Source organism: Oenanthe melanoleuca, chromosome 1A (genome assembly GCF_029582105.1).
Source record: "Oenanthe melanoleuca isolate GR-GAL-2019-014 chromosome 1A, OMel1.0, whole genome shotgun sequence".
NCBI lineage: Eukaryota > Metazoa > Chordata > Aves > Passeriformes > Muscicapidae > Oenanthe > Oenanthe melanoleuca.
The window spans coordinates 24,758,212-24,778,002 of NC_079334.1; the positions used below are offsets into that span (position 1 = coordinate 24,758,212).

The 19,791-nt window shown below is 44.0% G+C and overlaps 1 protein-coding gene across 1 annotated transcript in view; it reads left to right on the top strand.

The window, feature by feature from the left end:
* GRIN2B (glutamate ionotropic receptor NMDA type subunit 2B) overlaps positions 1-19,791 on the top strand; it is a 200,355-nt gene that overhangs the window by 116,794 nt on the left and 63,770 nt on the right. Inside the window, exon 4 of the mRNA XM_056516421.1 lies at positions 7,298-7,412. Coding sequence (XP_056372396.1) covers positions 7,298-7,412 — 115 coding nt within the window. The remainder of the gene's footprint in view (positions 1-7,297; positions 7,413-19,791) is intronic.

The window sequence follows — 19,791 nt, forward strand, 5'->3', positions numbered from 1 at the left end:
TATGACATTTATAGATATTGCTAGCTTTAACAGACTATGCTTTTAGAACACTTTTCCTTATTTCTGTTTTATTTCCAGTGGGGCCAGAAGATTTGGAGGTATATTCCTGAGCTACTTAGGACTGTGTCATTTTCCCAGAAAAAAAAAAAAAAAAAAAAAAAAGAAGACAAAAAAAGAGAGATAAATTTAGAAGAAATCAAAATTTGTAAATCAAGTATTTTGAGTTTAAAAGGGAATATTTTGACATGGAAATCCTATATGCTGTCTCTTGTGATTAGGAGCATGGGAATTTTGTATTCCTATTTCTCCTTCACAAAACTTGAACTAAATCTTCAGTGATATTCCTTCTGCTGTTGAGATGATGCTTTTCCTTGTAGAATTCTTTCCATGTGGCACATCATAGATGTGTTTTAACTGGCACTCTTGTCCGCAGAAGAAAGGGTGTAAGGTGTGACACAACAGAGCAGATTCTGTGGGAGCATCGTGGTACCAGAAGCTTCATCTTCTGTCCAAAATTGCTGCAGTTTTCAGATCTTATGTTTCTTTTTCTTTCCAAAAAAATGTTGACTTCTTCATGAGAAAATGTTGTTGCTACATTCTTATCCTGTTTAAAAAGTGGTTTTGCCAGATAATTTTTCATGGCTCTGACATTTGTGAAAATGGGTTAGCCAGGATGTCTGTGACAAAAAATTGTCTTTGGTTGAAATTTCAAGATATTGCTGTGACCAGCATAGGACACAGGGCAAAATGAAGATTTATCCTGCTCTTTTTCTCAGGAACAGGTTGCCTCACCCTATTGAATATTTGTGTATCCTACAAGTCACATACAGTCTGGCTTTGGTACTGTCAGCAGCACCCTGGCAGAGGGAGTGTGAAATGCCACTGGGCCTGAACCTCTTTCCCCATTAGTACAAAAGGCAGTGACTGCAAAGGATGAAAAGCAAATGGGAGATCAGGTCCTGGATGACATTATGTACATGGAGGAAGAATTTATTGTGAAAACTCTGAAGCTCACTGAAGCAGCTGGACAAGCAGCCTTCCACCTAGATGTCATTACTGTCAGGTTGGAGCTGACCCCATGTTCCCTTTTGAGGGGTAATTCAGTAATCCTGCACAATAACTCCCCCACCCTGTCTGCTTCCTGATGGATACCTGTCTGTGAGGAAAACCCTGTGGTGTGATGATGAGTTTCCCCTTCCATTCTCAGAGGGAGGCTGGGGGCTGCATGCACTGTGGAAAGGGAGCTTTGCTTCTCATTCTAGGAATGTTCCTGTCACATTGGGATCAAGCAATGCATGTAGGAGAACAGCCCTGCCATTGCCCTGCATCCTCCAAGGATAGATAAACCCTCAGTCCCCAGGAACTGTCATCTCAGAGTCTTTCTGAAATGACAAATTCATGGTCATAAATAGATGAAATAGATAAATAGATGAATAGATAAATATATGAAATGGGAAACAAAGTGGAAGAACAATTTTATTTTTTTTTTAAGACTAAGAGAGGGATTGATGGAGAAGATTCATCCTTCCACTGTACATAGGAGCTTTCACTTGGAAGTCTCAGCACATATACACATTGTTTTCAAAGCAACTTTGCTAAATATGTTGGAGAAACAGCAAGGACAGTTCAGTAGAAATTTGTTGTCCACCAGAAATGATTATTTCAGAGTCCAGGATTGAACAACAAAAAAATTCGTCTTCCTAGAGGTGAGGAGCCAGTGGGTTAGCCAGTATCAGTCCATTGATGTCACATGAACATCACTGATTTTATTGCAGCCCAGTAGCTGCCCTCTTGTCTTCTGAAAAGGTGTGGACAGCAGAGACAAACCAAATTAATCTCTTACATCTCTGTTATCTTTTAGCCTGAGGGATATTTCCTAATCTAGGTGATCTCCAAACCTTTTTACTTAATAAAAACAATCTTGAGCTCTGGGCATTTCTCGAAGACCATTGGTCAGATTGATTCCTAGAAGTAATTTAGGCTGTAGCCTGGGCAGATCTTCTGTGCAGGATGTCTGTACAATTTTGAATTTGGAAACACTCTTTTCTACTCTTTCTTTCTTACAGTGCATCTCCCCATACTCCGTGGTACCACTGACAGTGAAAGAGAAACAAATGCAGAAGAGTGAGATACCATTCCCTTAAGATTTAATTTTCCTAGTCAATGGCTGTTTCTATATTTTTTTCCCTAACTTGTTGTGTTCTTCATAATAGCTTCTTGTTACATAAAATCAGCTGCACTCATGCCCTCTGCATGGAATCCTTTCTCTCTAAATTGTACCTGACACCAGGCAGATGTTACACAGATGCAGCCAGATGTGCCTGCCTTTCACAGCTCCATAAGCCACTGACAGCGCAGGGCAGTGAGCAGGGAGAGCCTCTGAAAGGCTCAGCCAGCATCAGGATTTTCAGAACAAATTCCATGGTGAAATTTGGATCAAAGGCCCAGCCAGAGCCTGCTTTTGCCTCTTTTTGGGGTGAACAATTGGGTTTGATATCCTGTGGAGCCTGTCTTACCTCAAGAGACCTCGTGCACGCACAGCTGGGTCTGGATGGCTCTTGTGTGTGAGTTGGCTGGGCTGTGAGGCAGAGGCAGCCACAGAAATTTGGAACAATGGTATAGGGAAATAACATCTGTATTATTTTAAACTTTCCATGGGTTTGAAGAATGGAGGAATAAGTCAGAAGCAAAAGGGATCGGTTGCAGTTTTCTCATTGAAAAAATCAACACTATTTCAGTCAGATGAAGACAATAAAAGCATAGTTAGTGCTGGTTAAGTCTTTTATCAATCACTTGCCCCTTGAAGGTCAGAATTCCGATTTGTAGATAAATATACTGGTCCTAGCTCCATTTTCCCTGTCCTTTGAGTCCACCTGTCCTTTTGTCTGTCCATCCTTGTTCAGGTGGGCCCTCACAGCCCACCCTGCTGCAGGGCTGCATTGAGGTACTCTGCCCTGGTTGTTTGCATCAGGCTGGGTTGATCTTGCTGGTGTTGAGAGAGAGAACTTGCTTTGGAGCTGAGGGCACTTCTGCTAAAATGCAGTAACATGTTTTTGGTTTTTTGCTCCTTCCTGGGCATGAAGTAGGGCGGTTCCCTGGTACCTCCTACTGGTGAATTTTTGACACTGTCTCTAGAGGGGAAAAGAAAGGCTATTTCACCATGGAGATTCTGTGGGGTAAAGGCCTTTCACTGCTTTCATCTCACTGCTGCTATGATTGGCCTCAGTGTTTCCCATTACAGTGAGATTCCAGACAGGATGATGGTGGTCTGCATCCCTTTATCCTGTATCACTTTCCACCTGCCTTTTACCCTGCAAAGGGAAAAGGTATCCCACAGCTTTTCTTTCCCCACCCTCCACCCACACCCTGTTTTTCCCTTGTGTGCTGGGCTGTGGAGATGACTCCCCAGTGCTGACTGAGGAGAGGCTGTTTTATTTATATGGTCTGTCTTATTCAGGGAAGCGATCGATGGAAGGATAATCACGCCATTTCAGACACACTGCTCGTCTCACTGAAGCATAACAAGCACTGACAGGACACAGGGAGGGTGTGTGTGTGTGCTGCACACATGTGAGGCAGGGATGTGACGGAGTGAACCGATGCAATGTCCAAATTTGTCCCTCCAGTCAGCGGGCTTAGGAGGAGCTGATTCCGAGCAAGGCACTGGAGGCAGAAGTAGGAGTGATTAGTGCTGATTTCAAATGCATCTCCTTCACACCTGTCTCTGGGGCAGAAAAAAAATTTGGTTAGCACTCTTTGTGTGTTCCCTCAAGCCCCCTGCTCCCACCACATCTGTCTCTCCAGGCTTTCTCCATCACTGGCTGAAACCATTTAAAATGCCATCATCTCTCTGCTGGTCCTAAATTGGCCATCTGATATGGTTTTAATGCTCTATTTGCTATGCCAACCAGCCTTTAAAACACTCTGCTTTAACTTGCAGGGCTGACAGCCCTACATCTAGGATGGGTGATGTTACCTCAGAGCCCAGGATGGGGACTGTGGTCCCCCTGGGTCTAATTTGCTTTTTGCCCAAGGGCATGTCCCTTTGTTCCTGCCTGCTTGTCCATACCACAGGACTCAATGTCAGCCTGTTTCCACAGACTGTGTCTGTTCTGCTCTCAGCCATCTGAGTTTGAGCATTGCATCCCCTGCATCACCACTGGGCTGGCGAAGGGCTCAACCCTTCTGTGCTCTCAACAAGTAGTTCCAGAAATTGGCACATAGGCCAAATCTTCTGCTGAAAGGTGCTTCTAGCAAATTAAATTGAATTAAATTGCCTGTGTCAGCCCCCACCATGCCCCCTTTCTCTTTCTCCAACTATCTCCATCTTGGAGTTCCAAACATGAGGGGATTAAGATTTTTAAAGGCACAGTTTCCTCCCAGTTTACATCACCTGCATGCACAACCTGTTTGCCCCCATGTTGTGCCCCTGTTACAGCTGGTGGCTCATTTCAGACATGTCAGGGAGTCTCTCATCCCCCTGCTTGCTGCTTAGGACTGGAGTGTGTGTAAGCTGTAGGGAGGAGGCAAGTCCCCCTGGCCAGAGCAGGCAGCAGCAGTGCTGCCCAGGGGATGGCTCCTGCAGTGAGGATGGAGGGCAGAGCCACTGGACTGTGGCTGCCTGGCAGCTTGCTGCTGGCTCGGCCTGCCTGCGAGTCCTTCAAGCCCTGCTGCTTTGTCACATGTCACATTGCACCCCAGCAAGCCCTGCAGCTCCCTGTGAGCTGCCCTGCATCCCTGTGTTAGGTGGTAGGAGAGGTACAGGAGAGCAGGGAAAGCTGGGGGGGATGCCACTTGTTCTGCGCTTCTCCTGAAAACTTTTGTAAACATATTGCTAATGAGTTGGAGAGAAAACACTCTGAAGAGTTATATTGCCAAATTTGGAGGCTAATTTCAGTCATTAAGGTGTGAAGCAAGGGATTTTAGTGCTGCTCTAAGTGTAAATCTCAAGACAGCTCCAAGGATCAGAGTTGTTGATGATTCCACCTTGATTATTATTATTAGAGGTTCTAATCTTTCCAGTGAAAATGAGCATAAATGACACCCTCTTGTCTCATATTTGTTGCTGATTTCTGTGAATTCTTTTTGTCAGGCTGTGCAAGGGAGATTCCTGTAGTGGAATCGTTCTTGGGTGTGAGGAGAAAGAGGGCTGAGAAAGGTTTAATATTGGTGTTTGTTTAATTAGATATTGGCATTGCTTACTCATTACTGACATACAAAGCTGCAACTCCCATCAGGCTAATAGCATCCTCATCTTCTTCTTAGAGCCTTTCTTTGTCTTTACTCTGGTGGCCAGTGCAGAGAAGTCATGAAGTTGTAGTCTTGGTCCACTAGAAGATCCCTCCCATCACCAGAGCCTTAACTAGGTGTTGTAGGGTGCACACACCTGGCAATGGTCTGTGCCTGGCATTCCTCAGTACCAGAATAATTCACACAGCTGGGAGAAAAAAAAAAAGCCAGAAAGAGAGCATGTGTGGTCCTGATATGGGATGTTTTATGCCATTACAAACAATTGCGTGGCTAAGATTTTCCAGGCAGAGGATGTTTTGGGGTTCGCTCAATGTTTGGGTTCCAAATGGCTTTGGTTTTTGGAAAATAACCAATAGTCTGCCTTTGAAAATTGTCCTGTTGCAGATGTTTCATGCTGGGCTCCTTATGGCTGTATTTCCAAAGTTGAACATGTCCCTTGAAGGTCACAATGTGGAGCAAGTGTGGAATTTCCTTTAGAAATAAACATAATTGCTGATTGCACTTGGCAATGGGGAGTTAGTAGATGAGTTTGGTTGATTAATGGAATTAGTTTGAAAAGGAAGAAACTAAAATCATGACCTGCTTTTTTATTTGTTTGAAGAAGTTTCCCTGATACAATACTTTCATTAGATTAGCAGGGAGGTGTCTTTGTGCAGATAGCTGGAAAGCATGAACCCACTGAAAGAACCGATTTTTTTCACTTATTTATTTTCTTGAAATTGGTTCAAATTGAGTTCATAAGGGACAAATTGAAGCTGAATATTAGGAAATGGTTTCTGATGTCATGGTGTAATAGAGCAGAAGAACCTCTCATGTCTGTAATAGAAATGTTGCTTGTATAATTTGCAGAACTGTGCAAAGTAGGGGAGTGCAGAGTCCAGGGGCTAGCCCTGCAGGCAGCTTGGTCACCTCTGCCTCTCATGGTGATGTGATGCTACTGGTGCCAGAGCAGATTTACAAAGGTAAAATCTACTTCATGCAACAGGATTGTGAATTGAAGTGAAATATATGAACAGGGCAAACTGTCATAGTGCCACGGTGATGCCATATAAACCACTGAACTGTGAAATGTGTATTTACCTCCTCTTCCCTACAGTGTATTTCTAGATGGTCTGACAGTTAGGAAAACAATAGACCTGATTCTTACTTACAGCAACACCCTTTTAACATGCTCTCACAATGCAGCAAGGCCTTGAAATGAGTGTAGCTGTAATCTCAGTCCACTTAAAAGTCTTCCCTATTTCCAGAGCTGAGTAAGGATGCTTTAGGATAAATGGGATTGAAACCTGGACTGTCCATTTGTACAGCTGATATGAAATGCCCCAACAGGGAGTGCCCTCTGCAGAAGTGATGGGGCCTTCCCAGACAGAGAGAACCACTGATGTTGGCTGCAGGGCTGATGGCCCTTTAGTTTGATTTTACTGGGTGTAAGGCTCAACTCTGGGCCTAGGAAAAAGGACTTTCACTGGGCTCTTTCAACTTCCTTATCCTTATTCCTAAGCTCCTTCACAGGATCAGTCTGGGCCCTGTGAGGTGTGCTGGCTCTGAAAGGGATAGAGCTTCTTGCAGGTGTGCTGCTTCCCTAGTCATTGCCTCGATATTTGGCTGGGGGAGGCTGTCTCCACTGTCGCCCATCACTGTCCTCAAAAGGCATGGAAAATCCCCTTTGGAGTGTGAGTGAAGTGCAGGCTATGGAGTGTGTTTACACAGCTGATTGCTGTGGATCCCTCTGCCCTTTGAGGCAGAGGAAAACCAGGGACTCTGGGCATACGTGTGTGTGACTCTCAGACGTGCTTTCAGGAATTCATTGAGAGCTAGCACAGTACATCACTGCCCTGTCCCAGTCACAAAATGGGGACAATTGCCCTGCCTTTCCTGATTGTCCCAGTTTCTACACTAATTGTCCATTGTTTTTTTAACTCCCTTCCTCTTAGATTTTCCAGTGTTTGCACTGTGCTGATGTGAGTTGAAGAGCAGAAGCAGGGTCTCATTTTGGGTTTGGTTTCCAAGCATTAATGTTCTCCTTGCTCTCTCCTCTCTCCTGCAGGTACCTGATCAATGTCACCTTTGAAGGCAGGAATTTGTCATTCAGTGAGGACGGATACCAGATGCATCCCAAGCTGGTCATCATCCTTTTGACCAAGGAGAGGAAGTGGGAGAGGGTAGGATATGTTTGGTAATTCTCTAACTGTGTCAGGGAAGAAGGGGGAAGGCTCTAGGCAAATAATCCTCCCCACCTTTCTGTACTTCTTATCAAGGGCTGGCAATCTGCTTCTTGTATCCTGGACCACTGGTATCTCCAATGCCCAGGCTGCTGTCTTCTCCATGCAGGATGCCATTACAGTCTTCCATTAGCATGCATAAAAAATTCAGCAGCTTCCTTTCTGTAACCTCTGAACATAAGTTTTCCAGCCTTTCAGAGAAGATACCTCCTCTGTGCCATGAGTTGCAATGGCTGAGACACAAAATATTTCTCTGTATGGCTTGGTGGCATTGAAGTTCTGTGCACTAAGTGACTATGATTGAGGCACAGCCACACCAGTATTAACTGGGCTTGATATATCTGGTCAGTGTCCCTCACAATGGGATGGTGCATTAAGTAGGATGTGAATGTGAGATCATATTGAGTTGTTCAAAGATCCAAATTTGTGTATTTTGGAATAATTTGCATGTAACCCAAAGCACCATTTTGGAATTGGTGTGAGTTTCTGAGTTAGTGGGAAGTTTTGGTTCATTTCCCCTCCCACATCAATGTCAGTGGTCCAGGCTCAGAACAAGCACACAAGCAACCCCCAAAGGGTTTCAGTTGAAGCAGAGGGGGTAATTAAGGGCTAAGAAAATGAGATGTAAAAAAGTTATGATTGTGAGAAGTCAGAGCAAAGGAAAGAGAGTTCATCAGAACACTCAGTACATATGAAGCTGAAGTTGGTCTGGATGCAGTTGTGTGTATGGCTTAGTGCAGGTGTAGAAGAAGAGGTTACAGGCAATCTCACCCCTGACACATAACACTTGTACTAATTACCAAAGAACAGCCTTGCTCTTAATGGGTCACAGCTGAGACTGATAAATATAAGTGTGATAGAAGGGGTGGGTTGGCTGGCCTGGGGGATCTTGGAGGAAGAGGACCCTGAGGAGGTAGAGGAGGCCTGAGGAAGGATCCAGAGAGACACAAAGAAGAACAACACAAGGAAGAGAGCTGCTGCAGTAAAAGGTCTGCTATGAGATCAGTCTGGGTCTGATGGAATTAGAGCTTGCTGTTGGAGGCTGCAGTCATAGTTGAGCTGGGTGAAAGCTGTGTTCAGTCTGCAAGCCAATACCTGCAGTCATGTCCAGGATGGCTAATCTGTAAAGAAGAATAGACTGGGACCCTTTTTAGGCTGTTGAATGAGAGTCTGTGCCTTGGCTCATTTCTACCCCTAACGAGAAAAATGCCCTTTTGTCCCATCATGCATAGAAAAGTTTCTCTCCTTGCCTGCTTGTGACCTGCTTGGTGAAAGTGAGGAAGAAATTAATGGGGAAATGAGAGTGAAATGGGGACCTGTCAGGAGAAGAGTATTCAGAAGAGAGCTGTAGGAACAACTTGTGAATGAGACAGAAGAGCAATCACATTCATGCCTGGCACTAGGGTGTCCCAGTAGGTGCAGGGATTTGGGAAGAAGGTGAAAGGCCCCAACCTGTGCCTGGTTTCCAGGAGAACCTGTCTTCCTCATGGTCTTGGCTCTATTCAGAGCAGATGAGGCTGTGTGTTCTGGCAGAGTCAGAAGAGGTCTCAGAGGACCAGGAGTGTGAGGAAACAAAGGGCATGGCATAGCATGTGTGGAGAACTCCTGGGCACAGCTGAAGGCAGGCTGCCTAGGTACTGCACAGGGTGTGGACATGCAAAGCTCAGGCTGTAGAGACCTCACATCAGGCTTGGTCCATCACTCAACTTCATTAAAGCTTAGCAGGAAGAGTCCAGGAGGATTTGTTCCTAGCTGGCACCAAATTTGTTTTCACAGGGGAAAACTCCATCGTCAGAGAAGGAAAATGAGGCGGTAGCAGTATGAATCCTCCTAGGGGTTGTTAGCAGGACTGGCTGTGGGAATCTGTTGCTGGAATGCTTTGCAGCCTCTGGGGAGGCATAGCAAATACAGTCCTGTTTTTATCTTGCCTGTCACATGGTTCACATGTTGCACCCTCAGTGAAGGCTTGGTGGCTTCCATCAGTGGTAAGAAGGGTTGTTCAGTCTCTGAGAGTGTATTTGTGGTCTCTCAGATGAATCAGAAAATTAGTAGAAGGGATCCTGGTGATCAGGAGTGTTGGGATTAGACCTGTGACACGCTTGAGCCTTGCTGTCTGTGGGGGCTACTTGGCATCCATTAAACCAAACCAATCCTACATTTCATAGGAGCTGGGCCAGACCAAAATGAGGCTATGATGAGCTATGGTATTAGTGATAAGACAAACATGTAGTGCTTCCTGGACACAAAAGTTTTATCTTGAAGTGGGCATCTTCCTCAGAGAGGATCAGATTATTATAACCAAACTCTGATCTGGTTGAATTTTATGCGGGCAGGTTCTTCCTGGAAGAGCCTGAAGTCATCATAGATCAAAACTTTTAATACCTGGAACCTCATGTTCATTTTCTTTTTTTTTTTTTTTCCCCTTCAGCAGAAATACAAACATAAAAATATAAATGTGAAACAGATCTTTGTAACAAAGATTGTAGTTTTGTTTCATGTTTGCAGAGAGTCAGGCAGCACAAACTGCTGGCCCTTAAAAACAGCTCCCAGGCAATGCCACAACACAATAAATTATTAATATATTTTTAGCACATACCTCTTCCAATACCTTTATAAGTGCTTTGGAACATTATCCAAATTCCCACTAATTTTATGTAAATAGCAAGGTGCTTCATCCTAGCAACTTTTAGGCAAACAGGCAGTAGGAGACATGAGATGAAAGGTTACGTAGGAGATGCTAATTTGGTCCACTTGCATTCACTGTAGCTCAGTCTTTACCTACACACTTTTATCCATAATCAGATGCTATGCCTGGAAGGAACACCAAGAGGTCATCTAGTGCCTCCCTGTGCCCCAGTAGAGGGTTTAACTAGACTGGAATTATTCCTGACAGATGTTTGTCTCACCTGTTCTGAGAGACCTTAAATGCTAGAAATCCCAAGTCAGTCTCTTCTACAGCTTCTTTCTCCTTACTCTACTAAGTTTTTCTAATGTCTAACCTAGATTTCCCTGGTGGCAATTTAAGCCCATGAATACTTCATGTCTCCCTAATGGAAATAGGGAATTGTTTATTGTCCCCATGTGGCTTTGGAGTCTTCTGTTATGTTGTCTCCCAATCATGTGTGGTGTAGGTTAAACAAGAATTTGTTCAGTCCTCCTTGGTAGGTCATGTTTTCTAGTCTTCTGATCATCTGTTAGTCTCCTCTGGGTTTAGTAACACAGTTTGCAGCTCTGTACAGCCTGGTGCATTTGATTCTTGAAAGATGGCAAATTGATTTTGAGGGTATGTCTCATGGAGTAGAGATATATAAAAAGATGTTTTAAAATAGGTGTAAAGTCTTCCATTTTCTGAGCAGCAAAGATCCAGACAGTGACTGAACTGTATCAGGATTTCAGGTCTGTGAAATCTTTTGCAATTTTGATTTTTTTTTTTTTTCCCCCAGTTTGGGAATAAATATCTTCACAACCTCACCAGTTATTTCAGAACAGGAATTAATTTCCCAGAGGAGCTGCAGCTGCCCCCAGACTCTGATGATGATAAATCTTCTCATGAGTGCTTCAGACAAACTGAAGCCTTGGAGGGTTGACGATCATGAAAGAACAAGAAGAGAAACCACTTTCTACAAGGGGCAGTAACTCGAGCTCTCCTGCTTGTCTTGACCAGGAGTGATGATTCATCAAGATAAGCAAATGTGCTGACTTTCATTCAGTTCTTTGTACTCTGCTCCTTGGGTGCAGAACACTGCATGCCTTTCCTCACTACCTTTTCATCAGCTGGTTAGTAAAGCTCTTTGCTTCACTGGCCAGACAGCCTAGGTGTGTTTTGGGTGCCTGGATGCCCCTGTTGTATTTATTATTGAGGTGGAGGTGGTGAAGGATGTCTACTCCTATGCCCCATGAAGGGCCATGCCTAAACAGTGATGAGTGGGGGCCAGATGTCCTGCAAAGTGAGCCCTATCCTGTACCCTTACACCACTGTACACATTAGTGCTCCCTGGGAATGGGGCCATTTGCTGTGCCATCCTGTCAGCTGCCCCAGTGACTGTAGGCTTCCAGGACTTCCTAATGCTGCAATAGGGTGGAAAATAGTGCCACTACTCTCTGCCACATGGACTTTCCAGAGATGTGCTCAGCCTTGAGTTTGTGAACTTCTGTGACCCTGTCTCCAGGTTGAGACAGCACCATTATGCCTATCCATGCCTGGGAAGGATTCCCCTGGGAAGGGATATGGGAGGGAGGTAACAGAAAGGAAAGAAGGATTTAGAAGAGAAAAATGAAGATTTCCCTTTTCTAAAAAATGAGGAAAAATAGCAAGATAAATTTTGGACACCTAAATGATTGTTGAAAAAAGGATGTACTGGTCATCTACTTTCCATGCCCCAGTAGGGAGAACGAAGTTGTTTTGCTAAGTTTCCAAGCAGAAATATTTCAGTTAGATATGTAGGGAGCTGTCTAATTATTGGCATGGTGAGACATGGTGAGGCTCATTTGCTGGTAGAGGTTCATTTGCTGGAGGACATAGAGAAAAATATCCAACAGTGCAGGATCTCAATCTATCTTGTCCTGCCTCCGAGCTGGTGGATGCAGTAAGTGATCTCTTGTAGTTCTCTGCCAGCCTACATTCCTGTGATTAGATGAGCAAGCAAACCTGAGAAGCGTCTCACAAAAAGCAGCTTATTTTATGGAGGCACAACCCAGGTTATGGACAAGCTGATCAGCAGAAACTTCAAGCCTGACCCAGTGAGGACATAATTTCTTCAAACTGCTACCATGAGCCTTTGGTATGAGCAGGCAGTTGCCATGTGAAGGCTTTTGTGCATGGCTGTGAACAAAAGCTCTTAGGGAGCACTCTCACCTCCTGAAGTCTGCACCTTTGGGGAGCTGATGAACACCACAGAGATGCTGAAGAGGCTGTAGTGTTTGATGGTGATGCAGCTTTCAGGTCTGATCTCCAGCCTTACTGTGCATTAAAATAACTATTCACTGTCATTTCTTTGTGTGCTTCAATGTCCCAGTGGCAGAAATAACAGGGGAGAGGGGGAAGAGGACTGAAAATACCAATCTGTATTCTTGGCTTTTAGTAACAGTCCATGAGGTACTGACCACTCTGTGAGGAATCAATATGAATCATGTTATCCTATCTGTTATATTGCTTAGCAGAAGGAACGACTTCGATTTTTTTATTTTTTTATTTTTTTATTTCACTTTCTTAGAGAATAAATGCCTCCTTAAAGAAGGCCCTTTAAAAATAGGAGAGGGACAAGAATGTGTGGTAAAAGCTGCAGCTGTACAAATCCAAGTCTTCTCTGAAGGCCCTCCCTTGCCTTTGGAAAGATGACTAGATTTTTTTGAGACAGTTCCTTCCTCATGTTGTCTGGTGCCCACTTAGACAAGCCTTTCTGATCACTTACACTTAAGTATGCACATGTATTCTTGCCTCCATGGGGTAGAAGTTGCTGCATTGTGTCAGGTTCTGCTCTATGTGTGGAGTTCTGGCATCTTGCCTATATGTCCATGGAGGAAATTATTTTTTTATTCCATCAACTCCTTTTACAGTGAGACAAGATTGTATTGTTTTTGCCAATCAGTCTTGTTTTGCTAATTTTGCTGTGTACATGGAGATTTATGACTCATTGTCCCTGGGGAGAAATGGCATAGAAGTTTGTTTAAACCTACTCAGAGTAAGTGACTGATTCTGTTCCCACAGAACCAGTTTTTAGAAGAATATAGCTTCTCTTAGGGCAGAGGGACTGTTCTGGATTCAAGCACATATGGCTGAAATTAGAACGGGAGTCTGTATGTGCATTTCCCCCCTTGTTTTTAAAGTGTTCTTTCTGGACATGTCTTTAAGAGACCATTATTTCCTGAATGCCTTACTTCTCATTAGACAGCAGACTTGCATCAAAGAATACATATTTTATGGATATCCCATTCCCAAGTGAGTGTCCCTTAGATACCTGATCTAGGTCACATCTGATGGGTCTGTTTATGACCCTGATTCAATCAGACAACCAGATGGCTTTATTTGTGCACCTATGCTGCACCCACTGCCAGGATTTGGCCTGACTTCTCACAGTTCCAGGATCTAACTGCATGTATTTGTGGCTAATTATGGCCATGCTAATCTTACACTGACTCCTAAGGAGAAGGACAGGTTCAAGTGCCACACAAAGCCTTTCTTATCAGAGGATAAACAGAACAATCTTTCTGAAGAAGCCTTCTATGTAAATCTTGCTGACATGCTGGTCAAACTGTCTTTGCTGGATTACTGAATTCTGCAATAATAAGCTAGTCTAGCTGTGACCAAAGAGAGCATATTGGATGTCTCTTCCTAACCACTGTATATTATGTCATCAGAAGCTGTCTGCTCCCTTTGCCTCTTGCTGAAGCAGTTCCTGACTTTGCTTGAATTTTGGAGTGCATTTGTATGATTCATGAGCCTGCAGAAAAATATTCTGGCTCTTCTCCACCAGACCCTACTCCCTTGCTACTGGAGGGAATTCTTACATTGAAACAATGACAGCTTCTTGGAGAGACCTTGTCCTCTTATGCAAATCAGATATTGGAATATCTGGAGATCTTTATTAAGCCCAGGCTGTAGTTAGAATGCCTCCTACCACTTCTGTGCTGGCTTGGCTGATGAGGGTGAGAGCAGCCATCTGACCTTTACTGGGGTTGCCAACCTAACTCCTTGGACAGGGGATCCCAGAGGGTTGTGCTCAGTGTATTAATGTGGTAACAACATCCAGCCACAAACAAGACTGCCTCACCTCTGTTGTATTCTGGATGAGAACCCTTGTCTGGAGCTTTCTCTCAGCTGACTTGCTGATCCACACAGAGAGGTGCCACTGCAGCCCTTTGCCACGTGTATGTGCAGTCACCCCTTGCACATCATCATTGCTGTCCCCAGCTCCTGGCTATGGACCTGGGACTCTGCTCTGCAGGGAGCTCAGTGAACACCAGCAAAAGAGGGGGCTCCTGCCCCAAAGTGGTTGCACTTTAATTACAAGACAAAAGGTAGCAGATGGGTACAGATGGACCAACGGGGGAGTACAAGGGAACAATCAGACAACATTAGTCAGCATGGTAGGCAGCAGGCTTTACACACCAACTGCCTAACTCCTGTGAAGGCTTTGATAGGCAGCAGAGAATCATAACTGGCTTTGTGCAGACTTGTGGGAGCCTCATTGAGAGTGTAAAGGGCAGACAGGGAAAAGGTCTGGGAGAGCTGAGAAGGTGCAACAGCTCAAAAATACCCAATGCTGCTGGAAAATTTCCAGTCTTCTTAATATCTGAGGGGATAATCCTAACTTTACAGAGAACTAAAAAACCTGTGGTGAGGCCATGTCTTGCAATGCAGCACAAATTCCCAGTACAGGGCTGATGTGCTAGTGCCAGAACCACATTGATTCTGGTTGAAACCTGTCCTGCTTGCCAGCAGCTTGGAGATTTCCATGGCATGTCAGATGCTGCTGTGTATTTGTGTTCCTTTAATCATGAGCATTTCATTGATTGTGGGAATGTTTCATCTCAGCATGTTGAGAATAAACATCTATATCATAGTGCAGGAGATATCTGATTTGCTATGGGAAGATGAGCTTTCGGGTTTGGGTACAGTAATTACATATTCCTATCACAGCACTCTATCAAGGATCCATCTACCAGTTGATCTACTACTTGATCAGTTCATAACATCCTCAAAAAACCCCAAAAAAAACTCCCAGACAAGGAAGGGTGGTTCGATTTTGTCCCTAATTTCAATCTGAACACAAGACTGGCTTTTTCCCCAAATTCCATGTACAAATGAACTGACTGAAGTGGCTGAGGTCACTCAGCTTGTTCAGCCTGGAGAAGAGAAGACTGAGCAGAGACCTCATAGCAGTCTGACAGAATCCATGGGATCACAGAACACTGAGCTGGAAGGGACCCACAAGGATCATCAAGTCCAGCCCTTCCTCACAAGGGGAAGTGGCTGGGCAGACACTGATCTCTTTTCTCTCTGACCAGAGACAGGATGTCAGGAAATGGCATGGAGCTGTGCCAGGGGAGGTTTAGGCTGTATGTTAGGAAGAGGTTCTCTACCCAGTGGGTGTTTGGGCACTGGAACAGGCTCCCCAGGGAAGTGGTCACAGCATCAAGCCTGACAGAGCTCAAGAAGTGTTTGCACAATGCTCTCAGGCACAGGGTGTGATTCTTGGGATGGCCCTGTCCAGGGCCAGAAGCTGGACTTCAGTGATCCTCGTAGGTCCTTCCAAATGAGGATCTTCTAAGATTCTGTGATTCAGTGGCTATTTATCAGCCCAACAGTAATTACTTCATTGGTACTCCACTCAGGAATGATGTGAACAGGTTATGTATCCTTCAGTACTGGATAGATACAAACCATAGCCACTTTCACTTGCTTTGTGCCCAGTCATCTACTGGAGATCAGGGAGTCTGTAGCTGTGAGGAACCACACAAATGCCATTGGAAGAGGAAGTTTATTTGCTGCTGCTTTTAGTGGCCAGACTGTGCCGTGAAAAGGCAGCTGAAGAAAGCATGGGAATTTAGGCAGCTTTAAGATTTGAAATGCACGAAGAGATGAGGGCACAGAAAGCTAGCAGCCAGCCAAACTGATTCTGGAGAAAGAACTAGCAGAGCTCCAGCTGAAGCAGACTCACAGTGAGTGAACGTGCCCCCAGTGCCCGAGGGTGTGTTTTCATCTGTTCAGTTGCATTTGCTTGAAACTGTCTCATGTCAACGACATCTTGGCTTGGCCTGTGAATCCTTTGCCTTTTCTATTTTTACATTATCTGAATGTTATTAACTGCAGGCTCTGTTTTCCTTCCGTGGAGCTTCAGAGAAGGGAATTGCTGCTTATTCATAGGACCCTGTGTTTTCCTTTCTTTTGCATTTTTCTTTCTCTTCCTCTTCCTCCTCTTCTCTATTTGTTTTTGGTAAGATTTCGGCAGTTCGTTTTTCCTGCAGTAGAAATCTCTGGCCACATTTGCTTTTGAATGAATTTGTAATAATATTTCCTAATATGAAATGGCTCAGGCATTTTTCAGTAAGAAATAGCTTGTTTGTTGTTCCTTTGGCTTGGTTTGCTTCTCTCTTCTGGTGTGGGATCTGGCCTACAGTGTTTTCACATGCTCCTTGTTTTGTATTTGAACCCTGATTGTATGTGGTTGACTTGGCTTGATGCTGAACTGCATCTTGATGGCATTTTTTACTGGACTGGGACAGTCTTCTCTGCACTGTTGTGTGTAAATGTCTCTGCTGTTTTTCAGAGGTATTTCGGTGTTAAAGCTGTGATTATCACTGGAGCTACTCTGTGCTTGAGTTACTCTCACTGCTCATGAGCTCTGGCATGGCTCAGTGTCATCGATTTGAGCACACAGTATGTTCAGCATCGTTTGATTTCCCCATGCCTGAACTGTTTTCCTCGAGTCTATAATTTTTTCAGACCACCTTTGGTAACGTTAGATCCCGGCTCTGACTCTTTCCTTGCCTTTGCAGTGGTGTCTGAGTTTCTGTCCAGAAACCATCCCTTGGCCTTTGTTCCTTGTGAAAGGGCCTGGCATTGACTAACCTGGGTTTAATTCTAAAATGTGCAGGGAGTTGTGCTGTCTCCTGCTGAGTCAGCAGTTTGACAGTCTTATTTAATTTCCTACTGCTGGGCTAGCTGCATGCTGCAATGTCTCCCACCCTGCCAAGCCTGAAAGGCTGTTTGACAGCTGCTTTCTTCTTCCCCTTTAAGCTTTCAAAGTGGTCTGCATTTTCTGTGGCAGCTTCTGGTGCTTGTTTCCCTTAGGTTTATTTCTTCAGTTCCCATACATAGTAATGACTTACATTTCTATTGTTCCTTCCTTCCAGAAGGATCCTAAGCACTTTGCAAAATTAACATAGAGGCAACATTTCACTATGAGTAACGTTCAGCCGCTCATGTGGTGGAATGGGGTTAGGCTGTTTAATGATGCAAAGTAGCACTGCACAACTGTAAGGGGAGGGACAGGAGTCTCAAACAGAAGGAGGCAGGAATTTTTAATTAGATTCTGGCCAACTTTGTCCACAAAGTCTGTTTGTGGGGAAAATGACATGGATCATTAAATATGAGGCCTGTGTCCTTCCCTTTCCAGATGATAATGCCCAAGCCTCAGAAATATGGTGGGAAGAACAAATGACTCTGTGAAAAAACATAGTTCAGGATCAATGAAAATATTGATTAACTTTGACCAGATATGGAGGATTTATTTTGGAAGTTTTATTGTTGTAAATGAAGACTGACATCTTGGTGTTTTCATGTAGACTTACAAAAGCCTTTGAGTACTATTCACAAAGGTGATGTGGAGGAGAAAATGGCAGCATCTCCCCCAGAAGAGCCTCATTGGGCAAACAGTGAGGACACACTACTGGGCAGTGGAAAACTGTATTCAAATAATTTCAGACTGACTCAGAATGGAGGTTTAAACTGCAGGGTCTGTCACCTCTTCTGAGAAGGGTCAAGCCTTTGGGACTGGGATTTTATAGTTTATTTTACTTTTCAAATTGATACGTTGTGGCTCGTGAATACATAAAGCATCTCTGCAGATGTATGTTTCGATCCAAATTTTCATCACTTTTGTTATTCATGTCTGGTAAAGAACATGATTTTTTTGTGTGTGTTGAATGACTGAATTTGATTACTAGAAAATTCTAAAAAGAAAACAAACCTGTTTTTAGATGGAAGAAATACTTGGGTTTAGATTGAAATAATATCTTTATTTTTAAAAATTTTTTATTTTTTTCTTTTGTATTGTTCATATCTTGCTTCGAAAAATCTTCTTTTGCACAACTTCATCAGAACACCGTTTTGGTCAGTGGTGGAGCATGAAGTGTCAGCTCTAATGGGACTGGAGAAACTGCAAAGTGAAGAGTCTAAGGTGTTGGACATCTTTTTGTTCTCCCCTTAGATCCATCCTGGTTTATATAATCATGTGGTTTTTGAGAGGAAATAGTCTTTGCTGGCAAATCAGCTTATATTGGGTGCAGCACTGGACAGCAGAGATGTGCTGCAAGTTTTCCAGTGTCATACAACAGTCTCACCACCCAAGCTGGAGATCTGGAAGTAACAGCAAGAGTCCCTCCTGCAGCTGCTGCTGGAGATCAGCTCTGGCACGCCGAGTTAACTGTTTGCTCTAAGCATCATCTGGGTGTTTTAAGAATTCAGGATTGCTCAGGTCACTTCTTTCAGCGAGTGCTTTACTTTTGTTCTTTTTTAGAAGTGGGAACTATTTGCTTTCCTTCTTAGATGTGTGCTCATTTTCACCGAGGCCAGAGTTCTTTGTATTGCTGCATTAAATTATGTTTGCTTTGTAAAGACTGCTGGGATTATGGCAGCATCTCATTTCTGTAGCTTTTTTCGCCTTTGACAGGGGCTACCTGTGGACAGCTGCTTTCCTTGAGCTTGTCCTGTGTGTATAGATCAGCCTGCATTTGTAGTTTCCACCAGGGTCATTCCCTTTTCCTTTTCTTGCAGGTTGCTGCTGTTTGAGGTCTCAGTTTTTGGAGAGGTCGAGGAACAGACCCATAGGGTCTCTGTGTCTCTATTTGGACATTTGTTCTGTCCATGCTCTGTCTCCTATCTGGGTCCAGAATAAATTTCCTGCTCACTGCCCAGACACCTTGCTCCAGCCTGGGACTAATGGAGACACTGTCTTATAAATAAAGATTAAAAGAGTACAGTCTAGTGAAATCAGCACAAAGAATTTTCTCCATTAAAAGTCCCCTGTCTCAAATAAACACGCTAAAGTATTCCCAGGGTTTATTGTGCAATGTTACTTGAACTTTAGAAAAACCTGTTTTCTCTGGCTCACCTGTGTCTCACTGGACCATTGCCTGGTTTGAGAGGGCAGATTTTCCCCGAATACATATTTTTGCTAGATAGAGAGTATGATAATTTTATGCAAATGTTGGAAAGGAATATTCAATAAGAAAAGGAAGGACTTCTTTAAGACAATCCAAGTGAATGTAATTAAAGAGTAATGGGGAGGCAGGGGGTACAGCAAAAGTACATTTAAATGTAATATCTAGAAATATCTGGATTCTTTTAGAAGATACAGAACAGTAGTCTGATGGATGTGCTGGCAGCCTGGTTGCTGTAGCTGTTGACTGTGGGACAGGACAGACCACATGGGAGGGAGATGGAGAGGAACTGACAGCAGAGACATCCACCAAATTTTTTATTCTCATTTTTCCATGTCTGTCAGTGTGTTGCTCTGGAGGGAGAGCAGCAAAAATCACTCCCCAGGAGAAACCCTCCCTCTCCCAGACGTGCTCTTCCCCCAGCAGCCCTGCCTGC